At 31.2% G+C, this 17,336-nt stretch overlaps 2 protein-coding genes across 2 annotated transcripts; both read right to left on the reverse strand.

Annotated features, from left to right (window-relative positions):
• On the reverse strand, window positions 1-2,913 carry LOC109808371 (plant UBX domain-containing protein 4). The gene is made up of 4 exons (XM_020371360.3): window positions 2,628-2,913; window positions 973-1,258; window positions 775-870; window positions 1-576 (listed from the first exon to the last, which is right to left on the reverse strand). The coding sequence occupies exons 1-4, from the start codon at window positions 2,771-2,773 to the stop codon at window positions 199-201; spliced, it is 906 nt and encodes a 301-aa protein (XP_020226949.2). The 5' UTR covers window positions 2,774-2,913; the 3' UTR covers window positions 1-198.
• Window positions 2,914-8,787: 5,874 nt separating this feature from the next.
• On the reverse strand, window positions 8,788-9,728 carry LOC109809367 (uncharacterized). The gene has a single exon (XM_020372652.3). It carries the CDS (start codon window positions 9,678-9,680, stop codon window positions 8,901-8,903), a length of 780 nt encoding a protein of 259 aa, XP_020228241.1. The 5' UTR covers window positions 9,681-9,728; the 3' UTR covers window positions 8,788-8,900.
• Between the last annotated feature and the right edge of the window lie 7,608 nt (window positions 9,729-17,336).

The following is a 17,336-nucleotide window of genomic DNA, read 5'->3' on the forward strand; positions in this document are numbered from 1 at the left end:
TTTTAACTGTACTCAATATATTTCAAATTTAATCAATAGACCCAATTTATAGGAAGGACAACTTACTTTCTTCCATAAAACATATGCAACAAGAAGAAAGAATCCACAATCCTTTTGTCTTTACTAACAAAAGAACCTCACACCTTCACCCTCAATAAAAGTTAAAATTGTCGCTATGCAAACAACAAAACTGCAGTGCTAGAATTTCTGGATGACAACTGAATTTGCCAGTCCGGCCTCTTCTATAGTCTTGGTTTCATCGGAGAGAGGCTTTGGGGGGAAACCCATCATCTGAAGTTGATAATTCCCCACGCCCCCAGGTCTAGAGGCATTTATGAAGGCACGAATGTCACCAACTGTGTGGTAATAATTAAACTGTGATACCAAGCGAGTTCCATCAGCTAACCTAAGCTGTATTGAGGTTGTTGGCAATGATTGATCCACCACGAGGTCAGCAGAAAAGCTTGGGCCAGTGTTGGGAGCTATTGAGGTAACAATCGGCTCTGCCACCGAAGTAGAGCTGCTTCCTAGAGTTCTTCCCACACCTTGAAATGGAAGATGCTGATTTTCGGGTTCCTGCATGTGCAATAAAATGCATCTCTAATTTACACTTTGGATACAAGATTAAATAAAAATAAGTATCATGCACATAAAAAGATCCATATCTCATTTCAAAAAGCAAATCTTAAAAAACATTAGAACTAGTAGTTAGTCAGTCAAATTCAACCTGATTTCATAGTAAATCATCTGTAAACAAAAGACAACAAAACTCACAGGATACTTCTCATTCCTCCTGATGAGGTTGACATTAACAGATGACCTCCTATCTGCGGGTTCAAGTTCTTTGGGACACTCGGATTTTTTAATGCTCTGCATTCAAGCATAACAAGTATCATTAAATAAGATCAAATCCTGATGAGAACAACATTTAAAATGAGGCAATGTTATTTGGGTGGGGAGGTTATCATTTACCTCTAAAAATGAGGCATTTTCAGGATCATCCAAGCTCCTCAAAGGCCCATCATTTACGGTGAAACCATTAGTCCAGAAAACAATATTGTGAACAACAGCCTCAGGTTGCTGAGTAACATTTTGTACAGTTTCACCCGAGAGTAACCTGCCAGTTCCAGTAAAGCTTGTTGACCTTGGCGGCTCCTGAAGTTGATCAATAGGCCTTTCTACAGCTCCAAGCTGCCTTGCTTGGTTGAAAATTGCATCCACATCATTGCCTTTTGAAGGATCCTGGACAAGCATTCCACTGGAGATATAATGCACAATGGTCAAATCCAATACAAAAATCACAAATTGTTAAAACCAACTAAAGATATTTGGAATATATATTTTACTAATTCAGCAAAGTTTATATGAACATTAAATTTATAGTTTAGCAAGCATGATAACAGAGGTATTAATTCCATTTAATCAATAAAAGATTATAAGCCTTCTGAAAACAAAATTTTACAGACAAAATACAAACAGTAATGGAAGTAGTCAAAAGTGAGTTTCACTTAAAAAAGGCTTGGTCTTCTGGAAGAGTGAAGCTTAATATTTTGTAGTGTACACACACTCAAACATATATCCCAACCTAATAAACATAAAGTAGCTAAAGCAAGGATGTGAACAATGCTTGAAATAATAATATGAAGCTTTACATAAGTCATTATAGACTTTAAAAATAAACACCGTCATTTAAGTAACGACAAGCAAAAAATACTTGTGAACATGTGGGAAATTGATGGGGGTACACCATTCCTAGGAAATTTACCCCTCCTTTTTGACAAGTTGGATCAGATGAGAGTACTTTTTAATAAATCCAACACTGATTAACTGAAAAGGGATCCCAATTTTCAACCAAAATAGCTTGAAAATATAAGTGGTAAGAGCTGATCAAAAGCATGATTTTATTGAAAGGCTAAAGCCAAGTTTTTAAATTCAAACTCTTTTTCTCAAAGATCATTTTGAGTAAAATCTGACCACTAATCTTAATTGGACAAGATTTTCAGCTCTATCAACCCAGAATGCAATGTGGAAGGATAAGGGAGTGGGGACAAGCCATCAAACGAGTGAAACAAAAGCTCCATGTCACAACAGTAGATGCAGGAAGTACCAATTATCACCCATCGTAACATTCACAATCTACAATCATAAAACGATAAACTGAAGAATAATGGCACCTAATCATGAGAAGAGAAACAGTATAATGGTAGCACTAATTGTAGGTCTCACTTTGAATTATACACAAATCATGTGAAGATTCGAAATAGCTCCAAAAACTTATTTATAATAGATTATAACAATACCAGCTTGATCATCGAAGGTAACACTCATTCGGAAACCTAACAGAACATATCTAAGGAACTGAGAAATTAAGAGTTGACAAAATTGCTAAAGACAAAACGAGGAGACGAGCTGCAATGCAAACTATTATGAACAACAATCAAAGTACTAGAAAATTATCACCTAAAAAACAAAACTTCTTTGCAAATTATAATTAGCCTAATAGAAAGGTTTCCATATCCTGCACGCTGAACAACAGAAAGGCCATACGAAATAAAATACACATAACACAGCAGAATCAGGAAATCGTGGAAAGAATTAGGGTATTTTAATTTTTGAGAGAAAAGAACCTCTTTTCGCCGCCGGTGTAATACTCCTGAGGGTCATCCGAGTCGGAGTCGGAGTTGGCGGAAGGGCGGTTGAGATCGGAGAGTGTACGAATCCTGCCAGTTCGACTGGTGGAGGGTTTGGATGTTTTCTTGTCCCTCGAAGCCATTGAGAGTGAGAGAGGACAATATCTCCTCTTCTTTTTTCTACTTTCTCCCAATCTCTTCTCTTAACTCTTCCTCACACTCTTTGGAGACACAATTCGCAACAGAATCCTTTAACTCTGTTTATGCTATGCACTATGCATTCTTAATTTCTTATTCCCTCTTTATATTTATATTCCTTTCATTTATATCTTTAATGTCCAAATGTTATATTGTTACACTGGTTTAATTTGTTTAATTTTTTTTAAAAAATATACTTCTACATAAAATAATTTTTAAAAACAGATCAATTTTATTTCTTAAAAAATAATTAATTTAATAAAAATAAATAATAAAACAATTTAAACAAAGCATATCTACTATGTCTCGTTAATTAGAGTCACAAAATTTAATAAATTATGAAATAAATCAAAAAAATTTATTGGATTCTTTTATATTAAACTTTTAATTTTTTAATATGATTGAATAAACTAATTTAATTTTTTTTATAGATATTTTAAGTATTAGTTAGTTTTTTTTTTTTCCGAGTAAACCAATTAACAGATGATAATGTTCAAAAATATTGAAATTTTACAACAAAAAAAAAATCTATATTTGAATAATAATTTAATACAATTTATGAATTTTATTTTATTCTTTTAATTTTATAAAATTTTGTTACTGATATTGAATAAATATTACATACAATGAAAAAATCAATCTTTAAACTTAAAAACTTATATTAAAGATTATATTTTAATAATTTTTTTATAATAAAAATTTAACTAATTCAATCATTAAATTATATGATCCATCATCATGTATATTAAGTTTCCCACGATTCCAAAATTATTTAATTATTCATCACATTACTTTTATTTTAATTTATAATATGATATTTAAAATATGTGTAAATATTTATTGTTGAATAACATATTTAGAAAAATGAAAATTATGTGAAATTTAATATACATAATCATGAGTATAAAATATCATATAATTCAATGGTTGGATCAGTTAAATTTGTATTATACAAAATTTTATTCAAGATATAAGATTTAGATTAAAGTTTTATACTTACATTTTATATCATTAGATCTTACAACGAATCCTCCAACATGACTCCCCAAAAGGAACTCCTCCTTCTGCCTATCCTTGTCCTACTCCTACATACAAAATATGATCATCGCAGTTCTAACACAATTAAACATGCAAGGATAAACTTACAGAAAAATACCATAACAAGTGTAGAGGTTACATATACTACACTATCAACATCACATCAACTCATCAACTTACTATATAATATATCAACTTCATCTGTGAAAATCACAATAATTCAACACAACAAGTAAGACAACATTCTCCACAACACAACTATTATATGTGTCATCACACGTTCAACCAAAAGATCCCTTGTCTAAGTGTTTTGACATTATCGAATCAACTTAATAATGTTATCTTCTTGGATTAGCTAGATTAAAAATTATTTTGGATAAAAATCCACAGCACAGTATGGTTTATCAGATTTTGCCACTTAAACTAAGAAAGTCCAGTATTTATGCAAGGTAGGATAGCTTGGATGTGAGCTTACCATAACCTTAGTATGCATATGTAAGCCTCATATGGAATTAATCTATTGACTGCCCTTTAAATACTATACCCCTTTTAGTACTTTGTTAGGGATTTTGGCCATTAATCTTGTACCTTACTCTATTTTGATCACTTTATATATGTATGACTCGACCTTACCCCACAAGGATTTATATTAGTCACATTATACATGTATGATTTAACCTAATCCTCATATGAATCAACATTTGGCTGCTTATAGGCAGTATAGCTCAACTTGGCCTCCATATCATATTAACTAATATCCTAAAGAAAACTCAACACTCTACTTCAAAAGTTAACTTCTCTAAGGGTTTTCAACAACTGAATTTGTAGAACATTACAACCGTATTCTCATAATGAGATATTCAACTTCTAAACACAAGATCTCCTCTAGTCCTAAGTCAATTAACATAACTCAACACCATGTCTCGAGCATTCTCAACGCAACTACTTAACAACTAACACTACACAACATACAACACTTATTACATTTCAGCTTACAATTTTAAACAACTTAAATATCCACATAAATCATTTTAGCTCCATATACAATACATTATAATCAATAGCTACATACAACATGAAAGGAACCCAACTATCACACATATACTCAATACTTGGTCAATTAAAAAATACATTTTTAATTAGTAACTCACACCCGATATTATTTTTATTGCGTTCAACATCAAAATCAAAACCTATTCATATTAAAAAGACTAAAAATACGTTTAAATTAAAATTAATTATTAAGATTTAAATAATACAAGTTATAAGTGATTTCATATTTTAACATTTTCGTAATAAATTTCATCAAAGAAAATAAATTGATTTAACATGCCTACAGAATTAAAAGAATTATTATTTTTAAGTAAAAAAGTACTAAAAATATTTAACTGAATTGTAAAACTCTATGATTATATTATCCTAAAAAAAATTATATGAATAATTTTTTTTTATATAAATTTAAGCTCTACATTCATGATAATGCTAATTTTTTTATTAGAGTTTAAAGTGAATGTAGAATAATTTTATACAAATATTTTAATAAGTAATAAAACTTCTTAAATACTTTACAACAACACATACATACACTTTTTTTTGTTTCTAAATAACATAATCTTACTGTTGAAATGGAGAGGGAGAAAAATAAAAACATGATCGACCGAATTCGTATGTCTCAACTACACCTATATACGCGTTACATTTATTATGCATGATTAGAGGATTTTTCGTTTTTCCTAAATTGTTTATTTTCTACAAATCACTATACAATAAATAGAAAAAAATTATTCTGATTTTCGATACTCTCCTTTGAGCTAAAGTATATAAATCAAACCTATATACACTTTTTTTTAATAATATATTACTATTGAATTAATTACAAATAATATTATAAAAATTATCATCTAAAAAGCTTAATTAAAATTAAAAACCCTTAGATGACCAAAGGTCTAACGCAACTATCTCATTTATCTTGAGCAGCCATGACCTTGATTACATAGCTTGGTATAACTTGCGCCAAAAACTCAATTAAAAATTCTTACCCAATTGTAGACAAAGATCTTTCCTTTCACCTTTCAATTTATTCATCACATACTTGAGAACCTCGGAGAAGATAAGTTTATTATTAGACCTCCCAACTAAAGTGGGGAATCTAAGATATTTGTTTTCAACATTAATAACTTTTATACCCATTCTATCATGAGTGATTTATATAATAGTTTTTTTTGGCTCATCTTGTTTAAAATACAATTTAGTTTTATCTAATTTGACTATCGTGCCAAAATCTATATGACCATTAATTGCGCAAAGGATACAATAATTCAATAAGCTTCTTGTGTTGTAATTTTGTCAAAAAAAGTATGTTATCCTTCTACAAAAATGAAAGATAACGAACAACTTTTCCTCCATGGATGTTTTCCAACTTCATTTGTTAAGATAAAAGTAAGTTCAACATTTTAAAAAAAAGTTCAACATAGATATTTCTCAAATTACAAAAATGCTAAAAAATCAATTCATAATTGTTATCGATTTCTTCATGTAACAATGATGGTTCTTCAAGAGAGAACTTTAGAAATGGTAACGGAGGAGAGCCACAACTTTTAAAATAACTTATATGTCCACTTTTCAAAATAAGAGAAATAATTCAAATTAGATTTGCTTAAACGAATTAAGACACTTCTTTGTAAAAAAAAACAAAAAAACTAATTCACTTAAACCACTATGATTTGCATAAGTAAATTTCAACCAAAGAGTGATATTATTTGATTTGATGGATCCGCTAAAGATTTTTTTTCCTTCACTTAAGTGATTTTAAAGCAGAGAACATTCTTTCAAAACACATTTTTCTTGAGTCATTCTTTGTTCAATTAAACCATTTTTTGACAAAGATGATTCACTTAAAAATTGGTTAATTAATCTATTTAAATCATTTCTCATTCGCTTAAATGATTTTAGGTAAGATTATTCTTTTAAATTAGCAAATTCACTTAAACTATTGCTGCTCACCTAAGAAAAATTTTAAATTAGTGGACTTGGATGATATTTTTTCTTAAATAATTTTCCACCAACTTCCGGATCTTCTCTCCTTCATCGATTATTTTTTCCTCTTTGACCCACATAAGAATATAATCAACTAAACACAGATTTAGAATGAAAAACAAGGATTTTAATTTAATAATCATTTAACTATTTACATATTTGTAAATTTGAGGGCAATTGCAAAATAAAAAAGGTAAAAGTATGAAGAATAAAACTTAATAATAACTATAAAATTTAAGTAAAAATTGGCACCTAACACCTTTCCCGGTACAATCTTTGAATCTAATTTAACTGAGATGTCTAACCGGATCTGGTGTTAAGTTTGGATTTGATTTAACCGGGTTGACAACTCTATCCGAACCATAAATTAAACTAGGTTTAATATGTAGTCGTCATCCTACCTAAGAAATAATGGAGCGATCCAAAAGCTTAATTAATTGACTTCAAGAATGAAAATGCAATCGTTTTAATTTTCCTTTGCGGAACTTTTCTTCCGAATGCGATGGTTGGTAAAAAAACCTTAAAATGCATGTGCCCTCTAACGTATACCAAAACCCAGAATCTGGTCCATATCGCTAGCAAAGAGAGAGGAAAAAAACTCTTTTTTCTGCCTTATATTTACATGCCCATTTTTAACTTTAATTACAATTCAAAATAAAAACGTGAATATAAGAGATAAAATTATTATTACTAAATAATGAAAAAATTACACTTTTTTTTTTTTTTTTTTACATAGAAGTTACAGATGTTAAAAAGAAAGTATATTGAAAATTTGTTCGTAAATGGATCTACAATTATTTCTATGATGATAAATCTAGCATTGATTAAACTTATCTTTGTATGTGTTTATAATCTCCAATAATTTCTAACGGTGAATATTTCATATCATAATTATTGTGCCATTGTTATTTGTATACCCAAGTTACGACCTTTTTTATATTAACAATGTCGTCACTATACTGAATGATGAAGGCATTAAATATCCCCGCCGCCAACAAGGCCGCATACAGATTTGGCCCAATGACGTTGCTGGTGTGATAGTCAGCACAAAACCCATTTTCATTTTTCACCTTTGTTATTTTTATTCCATTTCAGAGTATTCTCTATTTTAATTTTGAAAAAAAATTAGGTACAATTTTTTCAAATATGAATAATCAAAATTAAAATTTTCTCTTGATAATATATATAAATGTGTATTATTGAAGTTAAATTCTAATTTTAATTAAAAAAAAACAGCAACAACTGTATTTGAGGAACTTTATATAAGTTTTGTTCTTACAGACATTTTGTGATCATTTAGCTTTTCCAGTTTCCATCTTTCTGGGCTTCTGTTTGTCTCCTGAGTCCTCATCATTTTCATTGTTGTTTTTAACCAGCGTTTTGGAATAAGATATTTTGAATGCCTCATTGTATTCGTTCGTCTACGGATTCCATGTGGTGGGTTTAAGCGAGAGTTTGCAAAATAGATTTCAAATAAAATTGGTTTTGAAGTGAATGACGACTCTATGATGGCTTGTGGTGTGAGGAAAGAATTGGATTAATTCAACAGTTCCATATTCTTGTATAATAGAACTAGAGTGAAATTCTTATCAAGAGCGATCCTTTATTCATCACAAGCTTTCAAGTTTGAACATAAGAGCAGGAAGTGCCCCTCATTAGCAAGGAATTAGAAAACACTAGTAATAAAGTTTTCTAATCCAACTCTGTTTAGTTAGCATCCAAAATTAGTTTTACTTTTACATGCTACAACATCCTAATTAATACATTATAATTATATTTAATAATTTAAAATAAAGAGGCATGATGCAGTAAGCATTGGAATTGTGTGTTGTGACGAGTGAAAAGGTGGGAGCAATGAGGGTAAAGTGGTAGGCCCAGTTGGAGATAGAGAAAGAGGAGGCTGTGACATTAAGCAATCTAGCGCAGAGAGTGGTAGATTTCTTTACAAGATTAAAAAGCATAGGATACTAAGTATTTAGGGTAGTTATTAAAATGAGACTAGTGAGAGGTTAGAACGGTTTTCTTGGTGAAGAGGGTGCGCAGGTTAAAAGCTCTAATACCTCCAGCTCCTTCAACCGGGCTTCTGCAGCTGAAGTGATGTTTGTAACCCATGCACATCGGAACATTCAAATTCAGAACCCTACTTTTGGGGCTCCGCCGCTTGGGCTTTTCAGCTTCAGGATTCTTGGGACGCCGGACCTGCCAAACTGGGCTGCTCCTTCCTAGATGGACTCCGGGGCGGCCCGGACTGCTGGGCCACTTCCTGGCCGAATTGCTCCGCGAGCATGGCGCGCTGTTCGCTTTCCGGGTGGACGGGGGGGCTACTTTGGGGTGGGTACCCGCTGACCTGCTCCGGGAGAAGGGCCATAGGTTGATGTTGATGTTGAGCTCCGGTGAAGCGCCTGTGCCGACGCTGCCTTTTTTCTCTTTCTCTTTCTTCTTCTCCTGGGCCTCGTTTTTCTTTCTGAAAATGTCCTTCCAGCGCTTGGAGGTGGTGGTTGTGGTTGTGGATGGGGATGGGGATGGGTGGGGTTTGTTGACGAGGTGGAGGGGAAGGAGGACCCCGTTGACAATGAGTTGATCGGCGGAGAGAATGTTGGGTTGGGGGAAAGAGGGGTTTCGAACCATCCAGAACTCGAATTCAGGTGAAGCGGAAGGGTTGCTCTTGCTTCTTCTTTTGGTGTCCATGGGGGTGGGTGGGGCAACTTTTTCCTTTCTCATTTGTGTTGGAGTGGATAGACTCATTTTAAGACACAAGCTGCATGTCTCATGTCTCATACAACTATCACATTTCCCTTATTCTCATTCGTTGCTAACAGGATAATTCCTTTTTTATCTGCTTCGCCTTAATTAATTCATTTGGATTAATGTGTATCAAACCACAGATCAACCGTATCGCAAATTCCAATCCATTCAAATACTCTAAAGTCTAAAGGGCCATAATATGTCTTGTTTTGACCGTTGAAATTTCCCTCTCACGTATTTATAAGTCATAATTATTAATAATTATTCAATTTTGTATTATTTAGGAAATTGTATTTGTCAACTCTTTGAGCTCATTAGAATCCAAATTACAACAAGTGTGTTTGATTTACTGCTGGGATAAAATCTAACATAAATTCATTAAGAAGTAACTAGATATTAATAAATTCTATGAAAAACTTATGAACACCTTTTCATTATCAATTATTATTCAACAAAATTTTGCACACGGGAAAAGTTTCAATCAAGGAGTTATATATCTGGTTATTGTTATTGGTATACTATTATTGCTATCACTAAATCAAAATTAATTTTTTATCATCATTATTTTGCCTTTTAGGAGTCATATAAATGATCATAATTTTTTTTATTAGAAATTAAATAATGATTGGTATATTTAGAGTTGTTAATAATAATTAGTTATGCATGTTACAGAGATGCCTAACCGTGAATATGAAGATTTAAGACCAGTTGTACGTCGTTGCATAAATTTAGAAAAGTGAAGAAGTTTGTGAAATAATAATCATAAATTTTTTAATAAATATTATTGATAGTATTTCAATACAATTCAATAGCTGGTATATACTGTTTGAGATCGACCTCCTGCTATACTATAACACGTATTAATAATTGCGTGACTATGTACCTTGAAATAGATGCTGATAGGAACACGAGCCCGAATTTTTTTCTGAAATAATATTTTTAAAAAAAAAAATTACAAGAATGATCACTGTGCAGGATTATTTACCAAGATAGAACCATTTACTGTTCAAGCTCAGAATTCGGTTCCCCGGGAACCGAATTCTGAGCATCAAAATGTAATTTTTTTTATTTTTTCAACTCAGAATTCGGTTCCTGGGGAACCGAATTCTGAGTTGGTTTTAAATTTTTTTTTTTTCGTGTATGGGGCAAATGTGGGCTGATCTGGGAAGCGGAACGGCCCGTTCCAAAAGCAGAACGGGTCGTTCTGCTTAAAGAAACAGAGTGCAAATTCTTTAAGCAGAACGGGCCGTTCTGCTTTTGGAACGGGCCGTTTCACATTCAGAATTTGCACTCTGTTTTTTTAAGCAGAACGGCCCGTTCTGCTTTTGGAACGGGCCGTTCCGCTTCCCAGATCAGCTCACATTTGCCCCCATACACGAAAAAAAAAAAAAATAAATTAAAACCAACTCAGAATTCGGTTCCCCGGGAACCGAATTCTGAGTTGAAAAAACAAAAAAAATTACTTTTTGATGCTCAGAATTCGGTTCCCGGGGAACCGAATTCTGAGCTTGAACAGTAATTGGTTCTATCTTGATAAATAATCCTGCACAGTGATCATTCTTGTAATTTAAAAAAAAAAATATTATTCCAGTAAAAAATTCACACGAGCCCTCTTGTTCTTACCGTGTTTGCAGATAACAGGAATATATTATTTTGTAAGAAAAATAGATAATTTTTTTTATTATTCTGAACCACAACGAATGCAGGCTACATTATGTATCATTCCCCAGCAGCAGTAGAATAATGTCAGATCAACAATATCATGGGACAACAGAAAAATGGAAATTAGAGTACCCAATTGGAGCGTGTTGACTTTTATCCCTATTATTACACATAAAATGATGCTCCACTAAAAAGTTCCATTTGCATTTTCAAATCTTAATCCCATATTTATCATTAACATCTAGCAAGTTAGGTAAGTTTCTCTTCATTTGAATTCAAAATTTCTACCGCAACAAATATCAATAGGAAATTTGAATTCAATAATTTGATTAACATGTGCACTAAAATTTACTATAAAAAACAAATCAATGATTAAATTCAGAATATGTGATGTGAAGTCTGAAATTGGGCATAGGGTGGAGAGAAAGTTAAAATGAATACATCAAAATCAGACGGTTATTACGGTTGTCATGTAGTGGCGTACAAGTGCCTAAGAAGAAACCCAGTCGCAAATGGGCTCCAGCGGAAGCCCATTTTTATAGCAACTCGTTTCGTAAAATCTAAAGTGGGACCCTTACTAGTGGACCCCACCAAAAGGACATCATAAGCAAGTGGCTGTAAGCTAGCGTGTGGGGATTTAACTCCATTTATCCCGAGAGTGTTGAAAATTAGAAACGCCAAAGAATAGAGTTGAAGGTGTTAATGGCGTTTGTTTGGAGCCAAAACAAAATGATGAACCATGTGCGGGAGCCTTGTTTACGATGAGCTTTTTGGTTTCCATCTTTCTACTTGTAATTTACACTATTAGCCATATTTCTTTTGCGCATTAAATGACAATACATTTTATCATATTGTTAAATTGTACGTAATGTTGATTATAACATTGATTTGTCGGGGCTTAGTATGTGTTGTGTACTTGTGTTTCTATTCCTGTTCTGTTGGTTGGTTTTCTACCACCGCAGTTAAATTTGAAACGACTTCCAAGTTTGACAAAGACTTGGGGAACCATACCCTGCTTGTCTCTATGTAACATTGGTTTAAGGGCCTTAGATGACTCTTGATTTTGGTAAAAAATCATATGAAAAGTAATAACTTAATTCGTAAGCTTGTCTTTTTCATAATACTCCAAAATACAGGAACTTTACTGTACTGTAACTGTATTTCTTAATCGAGGATTCATTAAAGTTTGCATGTGCTAATTCTTTAAATAAAACATATAAATACATAACTACAAATATTAAGGTAAATCGGCACATAAACTTTGTAAGTTTACCCAGTTAATGTAAGTCAACAAGAGTTTAAATAATCAAAGTTTTAAGAAATTAAAGATTTTAGTACTAAATGAAGGAATAAATGAATAATTAATTTGTTATGTTCGGCTTTTTCATTAGACATTAGGGATTAGGCATGCACCAGAAACGAGGAGAAAAGGAATAGAAATGAATGGAAGAAGCAAAGTAGCTATTGAGCGCGGACAGCTTAGGACAAGTGGCCTATATTTCGGACCCTATCTATCTTAGAGGACATGGCTCCCAACACTAAGCCTTGGTCTTGTTCAATTTTGCTTCCTCGATAATTACGCTATTGACTTCGATGCTTGGTGTTTCCCTTCCACCACCTTTCCTCTTTCTCTTATTTCTTGGATTGGGTTGGGTTGTTAGTTACGATGTGATAGTCACCAACCATCTTAATGGCCATTAAGCTCACAACCAATTATGATTGCATTGCTCCCTTTGGTTTGGGGGAATGGGAAATCACATGTTAACCTTTTAATCCTTTGGGGAACAGGAAAAACTTATTTAATTTGTTGCTTTAGGTGTCCACTTGTACAAACCTTTCAAAATAATTCTCTACCTATTCTTCTCATTTTTCATAATAAGACATGTTGATCCCATTTAAAACATGTATTAAACTTATAAATTAATAAGTGTATTATATATATATATATGTATATTATCGATTTATATGTATTATGTATTTAAATTTTGTTATTTTTAAACATGCTTATAAACTAAATTTACTCTGAATGTTAATAAAAAAACTCACTTTACTACATATTTTAGTATATATATACTTTTAATGGGATAGTGACCTTTTTCTATTTAAGAGTAACTTGCTTTAATAAAATATATTAATATGAAAAGTCACACTTCAAGTAGTTAACTAATTATGTTATAATTAATGAATACCACAATTCATATAATTAATTATAAATTATTTATAATAAATGTAGCATTTAATATTAATTAATTTTACTTTTGCACACAAATAAGGTGAGGATGGAGTACTTTTACACACATATATGGAGGAAACTAGTGACAGAAAATGGTTTGAGTTGAGAAAATCATTATTGAATAATCATAGCAAGGACAAAAAGAAAAGGAAAATTAAGAGAGCATTATGAGATTCAGCCATCATACAATTTGTTGGGAAGAATCAGGGAATGAAGGGCAAAAGCCGAATGATTAACCTGTTACAATTGGTTGCAAGCAAAATATATACTCAACACTCTATCACTTTCTGTGATGTATCATTGATATGCTACTGTCATCCACTCAATCATATATATATCGCAACCACTTTTGCTTTTGTTGGTACTATAAAGTATAAACCAGCTAAGCTCTGCATTATCTAGTATTTCCGTTTCGCACAAAGTGTAGTTTAGATATGCATGGATTCTCCTATGTGGGGAAGAGATACAGAGAAAATTACACATAAATTGACAAGTGTTGTGCAATGCAAAAAGGGTAAATAATAAAAGCGCGGGAAAGAAAGATCCTTTATAACAACACCCGCCATGCAACCATTGCGCATTTGCTTCTGTCTTTATATTTGTGTCAACCTTTTTCTTCAATCTTTATTTTTCTAAAAAATTTATGATACACATATATATATAATATATATATATATATATATATATATATATATAAGAATGGTTCAAACAATACCGGTGTAACTTTTATTAAGTGTTACACCGCTCAATAACTTTATATTAAATGTTAATTTTGAAAATCTAACTGTTAGATTAAAAGCTCATATCTCTTAGATCATATATATCAAATTTTATATTAATCTAAGATGATTTGATACTTTATTCTCATAAAACAAAATTGATGTAACATATACATTTTAAAATATACTAAAATATGAACACTTTGATTACCTTCAAGTTGTTATTCAATTTTAACAAAATCTAATATATATGATCTAAGAGATATGATCTTTTAATCTAACGGTTAAATTTTCAAAATTAACATTTAATATAAAGTTATTGAGCGGTGTAACACTTAATAAAAGTTACACCGGTATCGTTTGAACTCTTATATATATATATATATATATTATAGTAAAAACCTTATTAAACCTTCTTTAAACTAGCAATTTAGTAAGTGAATTGTACAAGAAAAATAATAATTTTATAATAAATGAATATTTAATAAATAAAATATATTATAATTGAAGTTTATAATGAATAAATATTTTTGAATATATAAAATATCTTTTAGATTTATAATAAAAAAATAATTGTAATACAAAATTATTTTTAATTATTAATGTTTTATTTTTAAAAAAATATTGAAATTCAACTTAGAATCAGTAATACAAAAAAAATTGAAAGAGGTAAAAAATTAAAAAGATCAAGCTACAAATAAAGATAAAAGAGAGTTCAAAATGATTGAAAGAAATTTTTTTACCTTTACCTTAATTTAAAAAACAATGCATGAAATGCACGTCCAAATAAAAGGAAAAAATATCTTGAGAATAGACCTGTTGTATTGCACTTTGTACTATATATATCTGTCCCTTTATTAGATAAAATTATACAAAAAGAATTGTATAAACATATTTTCTCTATGAATTTCCAACTCAATAATTCAATATCCATACAGAATAGTCCTTGCACGATGCACGAATAACAGGAAAAGATATAATCCCTGGCAGCAGTACTATTAACAAAAAATAAACGTCATTCTCATACTTAAATTGTTGTACTCTTTTTTGTACCTTTTTATTGAAGAAGAGGGAGAAAGAAAAAAAAATCTTTTTCTCTAAATTTTTTGCATAAAAAATAAGTAGGTGTATTTACAGAAAACTAAATTACAGACGTGAAACTAAAAAAAAAAAAAATAACGTAACGTACACCTATAATTTGCTAAAGAAAAAGGGAGTATGTGGTGTGTTTTGAAGAGAAAAAGTGGTTCTCATTGTCAGTGTACATGCATAATATTGCATATTAAAGCGTGCACTTGAGAAGAAACCAATTTGGTGGTGCAAAATGGAAAGAAAACAAGCGAAGCATAAGGTGTTTGTATGTTTGTGCTTATTTTATTTGCTTCCAAATCATAACAGCTATATATATCCATGATATGACATACCATAATCATATCCCACAGAAGCTTACATGTTTTATGGACCCAACTCAACCTCCCATACTGGAGAGATATAAAATGAGTCATGTGTGCTTCAATAATTTCGATTGGGTCGTATACCTTAATAAAGTTCCTTGAGTTGATACATGCTTACGGAGTTATGCTACAGAACCGGCATTATTTTAACCCTTCGTGTCTCTATCTGAATGTAATATTGTGTATAAAGAAATAGATGCGTTTTCATGTACATCTACTGCTATGACTCAAAGACGGTAAAACGTCTAGTTGATTGTCACACACACTGCCAATGGCAAAAGGTTTTTGCCATTGACACAACTCCACCCCACCATGTTTCATCATCGACGCGTTTCAAGCTACGTACCCAAGTGATTGTTGTTGATCCAAATTTGATCATGTATTCATGCATGTTTTTCAAATTTGCCCGTCATATATTATACTACTAACATTTTAGAAAGAAAACAATTGACCAATAACAGGGAAGTGATCGACTCAATGTTTTGTTGATTTGCATGCACGTTATCAATCTTATCACTACTAGTATGTAATTTCATAAAATGGATAAATGATCAAGTTTGATTAAAACATTAAAATATAATATGATATTTAAAGAGCAGTGGGTTATTAAAAGTTCACTTTATTATTATATATGTTAGTCACAATCGTCGAGTCCAATTTTTTTAACGTGGACAAATTGATAAGATGACCATATGTAAATGACGATATTTAAGTCCACAGTGGTGGTGTGGTTACTCCCTGTGTGATATAATTTAGATGTGCTGCTTTTAATTTGTATCTGTCGACACTCACCGATGCAAATTATATTCAGTAAAAACAAGTAAAGACAAACACAAGTCATATATCTTATCTTAAAAAATGTCTACTTAGACTAATACACTTACCAGTAGCCCCCCTAATCAGTAATCACTGTCTGTCATTTGTTTTAAGTTTAACATATTGTTCTGATATTTCTAATTTCTATACCGAACTTAATCCTTATTATTCAAAATGAGGCGGCACTAATGTTTTTCACCCGAATTATATGGAATGTATTCTTGAAGAGGTAGCTTCCAATTTATCTTTCTTTTTTTTTTTTTTTGGGAGAAGTATAAGAGGTAATTTGATCCATCCATCATTCGTGATCAAAGAATGTCACATTATATAGTGAGCTAGGATGAACAAGTTACCTCTATAGATTAATGCATCAAAATATTTCTGACTTAACAAAAAGGAAATCTTTTTTCATCCCCTATTGAAAAGAAAATTTTACTAGGAAGTACCATGATGCAAAGGCAAACCGAGTCAATTTCCACAAACAACAAAATTAGATCAACTAAGACGATCACATTTTCAAATGAATATAGAATCCGGATGGTTGGTTTTCAAAATTAGCTTAAGGTGTCTATTCGTTTCGGTTGGTGCCATTAGAAGTTTACAAGCTTTATTTGTGTAACATTTACTATTACAAGCTATATACTGAATATATGCCTAAGTAAATGTATAAGCCATCAGTTATAAGTGGAACAATATGTTTATATTATTATTTCTAAAAAGCAACAGTTAAATTTTTTTCAAAAACTCTAGTTAAAATCTACTTTTTAAAGTCAAAATAACTAATCCAATTAAGAAGTCAACTATA

This window comes from Cajanus cajan, chromosome 5 (assembly GCF_000230855.2).
Source record: "Cajanus cajan strain Asha chromosome 5, NIPB_CcT2T_4, whole genome shotgun sequence".
Classification (NCBI taxonomy): Eukaryota; Viridiplantae; Streptophyta; class Magnoliopsida; order Fabales; family Fabaceae; genus Cajanus; species Cajanus cajan.